The sequence below is a fragment of the Ochlerotatus camptorhynchus genome, unplaced genomic scaffold (assembly GCF_037179485.1).
Source record: "Ochlerotatus camptorhynchus isolate MF236.1 unplaced genomic scaffold, CSIRO-AGI_Acam_v1.1 ptg000655l, whole genome shotgun sequence".
Taxonomy (NCBI): Eukaryota; Metazoa; Arthropoda; class Insecta; order Diptera; family Culicidae; genus Ochlerotatus; species Ochlerotatus camptorhynchus.
Window position 1 is genome coordinate 1 of NW_027041134.1, and position 4,264 is coordinate 4,264.

General features: G+C 37.7%; 1 protein-coding gene across 1 annotated transcript; it reads left to right on the forward strand.

Moving 5' to 3' along the window:
* The first annotated feature begins 2,979 nt into the window (after positions 1 to 2,979).
* Positions 2,980 to 3,898, forward strand: LOC135714499 (uncharacterized). Its single transcript, XM_065237870.1, has one exon. It carries the CDS (start codon positions 3,165 to 3,167, stop codon positions 3,867 to 3,869), a length of 705 nt encoding a protein of 234 aa, XP_065093942.1. The 5' UTR covers positions 2,980 to 3,164; the 3' UTR covers positions 3,870 to 3,898.
* Positions 3,899 to 4,264: the final 366 nt, after the last annotated feature.

Sequence of the window (4,264 nt, forward strand, 5' to 3'; positions counted from 1 at the left end):
AAAGTGAAAGTTGAATTTTTCGCTATCGGTTATAATTAACTAATTAAATTTATATAATATGTTGCATCATTGTTTCATCATCGATTATAAAAATACTTTAAATATACTCAAATACGATGAACAATGAACAATTCATGCAATGAACAGAACTTTCAAAAATAAGCATATGCAAAATGAAACATTTACCTTGGCAAAAATACCAATATATCGTAAATTCGCAAAAATTCGCAAAAATGTCTGCCGTAGATCATTTGTTAGAACCCCAATCTATCCTACAGTATAAAAAATTCTGCCCGGAAATGCCCGGAACATTAAAAAAAAATACCTTTCAAACATAAACACGTAAGCAAAAATCGTAGCTACCTTGATAATTACTATGTTTGCACTTTGAAATTCATTGCTGCTTGAGTTCAACATATTCTACATACCTTTATCTTGAAAATCCATTTCATTTTAGGTTGATACTTAGCTTTAAATTCGAAAAACTTTTGAGAGAACTTTCCTTATTTTCAAACGAAATTTCAGCAGAACTTCGACAGCTGACAACGGGATGAAAACAAAACAAAGGAACATAAAATGGCTGCCACATATTGCACTGGAGAGTTAGGAACACAGTGGGGCACAAAATGATGTACTAGGCAGCTTTTTGAGGTTTGCCTTTTTGGCCTGTTTTCTTGCCATAATACCATAGAGGACCCAGGACTAGAAGGTCCCGAAATAACGTGTTCAACTTTTTGGCTCAGCTTTTACTCTCTTCGGTCCCAATCTAATCGATTCACCCCTCGAAACATAGGAAAATCCACGAACCCCTTATTTTATCTGTCAAACTTTCATAGCGAATCAAAACAAACATTGTGTAGTACACAGCAAAAAAATAATTTTGATATCACATCAAAGTGGATGCACTACAATCATGTCGAAAATTTCATGTAATTTTTATGACCACATAAATAAACAAATGCAGTAAAAGCAGCGTAATGTCAGTTCATGCATTGTATTAATGATACTTTTGTCCTTTTTAGCAAGTAATATTACACCATATTTTCGACATGATTGTAGTGCATCCACTTTGACGTGATATCAAAATTATTTTTTTGCTGTGTAGTAGAATTCCGACAAGAATGGGGTACGTTAATCGTTTGCTTGGGACCAATAGGTGAGCAGATTTAAAATCGTTAGTTTCGTATTGATTGTTGCTAATACTCTTCTGTGCATCGGCTGGTTCGCCTTGGGCAAAGAAACGGTAAATTTATTTCAATAGAACGCACTTTTCGTCGTGTATGCTTCAGTTCGGAAATTTCGTTTTTTCCTTAGATGGATGGCCAATTTCGGTGTCATTACTTGATTTTATCGCAATGGTATGGTGGACTATCTGCGGTAGCTACTCCATTATTGTCACATGTAATTACACAGAGATCCAACATATGATGCTGGGAAAAATTGATGATCTCAATTTTTTTTAAATAGCCAATACCAACTTAATTTAGGAATGGATAGGAATGTGTTGCCGCAATACTCGCTTTGTACTCGAGAAAACATCTGCACTTCCACGAGAAATCACTGGGATGTTCGATACAAGATTTAGGTTCGCAATAGGGTTCTTTTGGGCAAACGGTTCACTTTAGTGATGTGTTCATTTTAAGAAAGAAAGCGACTTACGAATCTTGAATTTTATGGAGCCAGAGTTTAAACCCATGATGTTCCGGCATCCGCTCAGTAAACAAAAACGATCGCTCTAAGGCCACCGAGCCCCTCATATCACATCACACCACTTATGATCGAGTCGTTGTTGTCGCTATTCAACCCGGTACCGATGACAAGTTTCACAAAACACACAATGAACAAGCAATGCATAATATGAAGTGGCCGATGATTGATCCTGCTTTTTTGCACAATAAGCAAAAACGACTGTCTGAGGCTGTCGAGTCCCTCATAGTTGAATAGTGAATAACTACTCATAAGAAACAAATATGCCATGTTCAATGCAAATAGGATTAGGTCAAATCAGAATTTAGTTTTTTGAAATTTGGCCTGGAAATGCTTTAGTTTTTAGGTCGTGATTAATAATTTATTTATATGATTAATGTTGATGTATAATTGCGCCCGAACCTGTATTTTGTTTTAGGAGACATTACGTTTTTTGATTATATGAATGTATTAAATTAAGTATATATTCAACTAAAATTGATTACTTGCACATCGTCAGACATTATTTGCATCTCTTTTACCCTGATCTTAGTATTGACGGTGCACTTTTATGGAGCATTTTAAAATCAATAAATAAAAAAATCGGACCAATCTTGCAAAAGAGTTGACGGGCTGCCATAAAATACTGTGTGGCCTGGAGGCCCTTGTATGTATGGTCACCTTTATTCTTACCTCTTTTTATCAAGAAAAACAAATTGAAACGATTGTACACATAATACATCAACGGTTTAACGAAGATATCTTTTCCGATTTAGTATCTATCTAATACCTATCTGGATCTAGTTTCATTTGTCTTCACATATATCATTCCTGCGCAACGAGTGGAATCACGACCCGATACGTCTCACGCGCAATCTCCAAGCGGTGAGCGGCTTCGTTTGATTGCTAATATTTGATAGCCAATATAGCGCATTCACATAATTAAAAAAATATGTAAATAAGTTTTGACGCGGTTGTAGCTCATTCGCGCCGCTCTTTTACCAAGAACTCCAAAACAGCCGTCAGGGTCGACTAATGAGAAGACATTAAATGGAGTGTGCTGCTTATTGGCGGCGACCACGCGGAGCTGAGCAAGAGAGAGCAACAGACTGATGATGGTACCAACATATCAAGCATTCAACATCCCCCTCTAAACAAGCAACAGGAGAGAAGCAAAAAATCCTGCCCCAAAACACATCATGTTGCATTTGTTGTAGGTCAATGCGAAGACGTGCAGACATTATGAGTCACTTCTAGATTGGCGTTCACGAGAATTGAGGAATCAAGAAGACCTTAGAAAGATGTAGACAAAGGAGTTGATACGACCAAATTATTTTTAATCTACGAGGCGCTAGCAGTTTGTGTTGATTCACAAAACAGCGTGAAACAACTTTCACACGCTATATGAGAGTATCATGCAGAGCCCGAAAGGCAGCCTCTGATATATTTTAATTCACCGCTCTCCAGTCTTATAATTTATGTTTCTTTTTCTGTTTCTCTTTCTTTCCAGAAAATCGAGTGAAACCACCAAGACTCCACTGATGATTGTCAATCTGAATATTCCACCCGGGACGCAAACATTAGCTCCAAAGAGCGTGAAAAGTCCCCGCAAATTACCACCCTTTTGCGTGCAACACCAACATCTGGCGAAAGCTTATGGCTCTAATCAATCTCATTCTGCTCCCGAAGACACCGCATCGTCATATCCAAACAGAACAATTCCGCAAATCTTCATACAGGGATATGAAATACAAGACAAAAAGGTCACACCGCTGAAGCAGCAAGAAGACGCTCAAGATTGCGAAATTCGACCCATCACCGAGAATGAGGAAGACAGTTTTGCGACTATTTTGCTGGACAATATTTCGAATATTTCTCTGGAAATGATCAATAGGCATCAGCGAAGGCTCATGGGAACTACGAACTCGACAAAAACAGCGAGTAAAGGTTGTAACACATCGGCATGCGATATGTTTTTAAATCTAGATTCCTATGAAATGGATGACTTTGGACAACTGCCTGATAAGTCTGAAGACCGCACGGAAGACTCGCCTCCCATTCCTCCGGGCTATAGATCTCTCTGTTACCGTACGCCTAGTCCCAACACTCGGCAGATCATCCGAGTCAATGTTACTATGAATAGAGGTCGTCATATCGATGAAGGTTCGCGTTTCAATCATTAGCTGTTTTCATTGGATTGATATTGTTGCTATTATATAAGAATTAAGTATTAGCATTCAAGTTTTCTCGTTATAACATTAAACTCATACTACAATCAAAACTTCCATTAAAAATAAATTGTTACATTTATTAGAAACGGATTTTCATTAGTTGATTTGGATATATAGAAGACCTGACAACTGACTGTGGAACTCAATTATCAATAGTGTGTGTTATCAACTATATATATATATATATATCCTCCCTTACCTCAGTCGGTAAAGGCACAGCTACAAAGCAAGACCATGGCGAAAGTTTCTAGATGATGCCTGTTTACGATGTTGAGCCTGCCGAAGATGGGATCTACGGCGTTTACTTGAATATCCAAACCATCCAAGGGGATTATGTTAGGTGATTC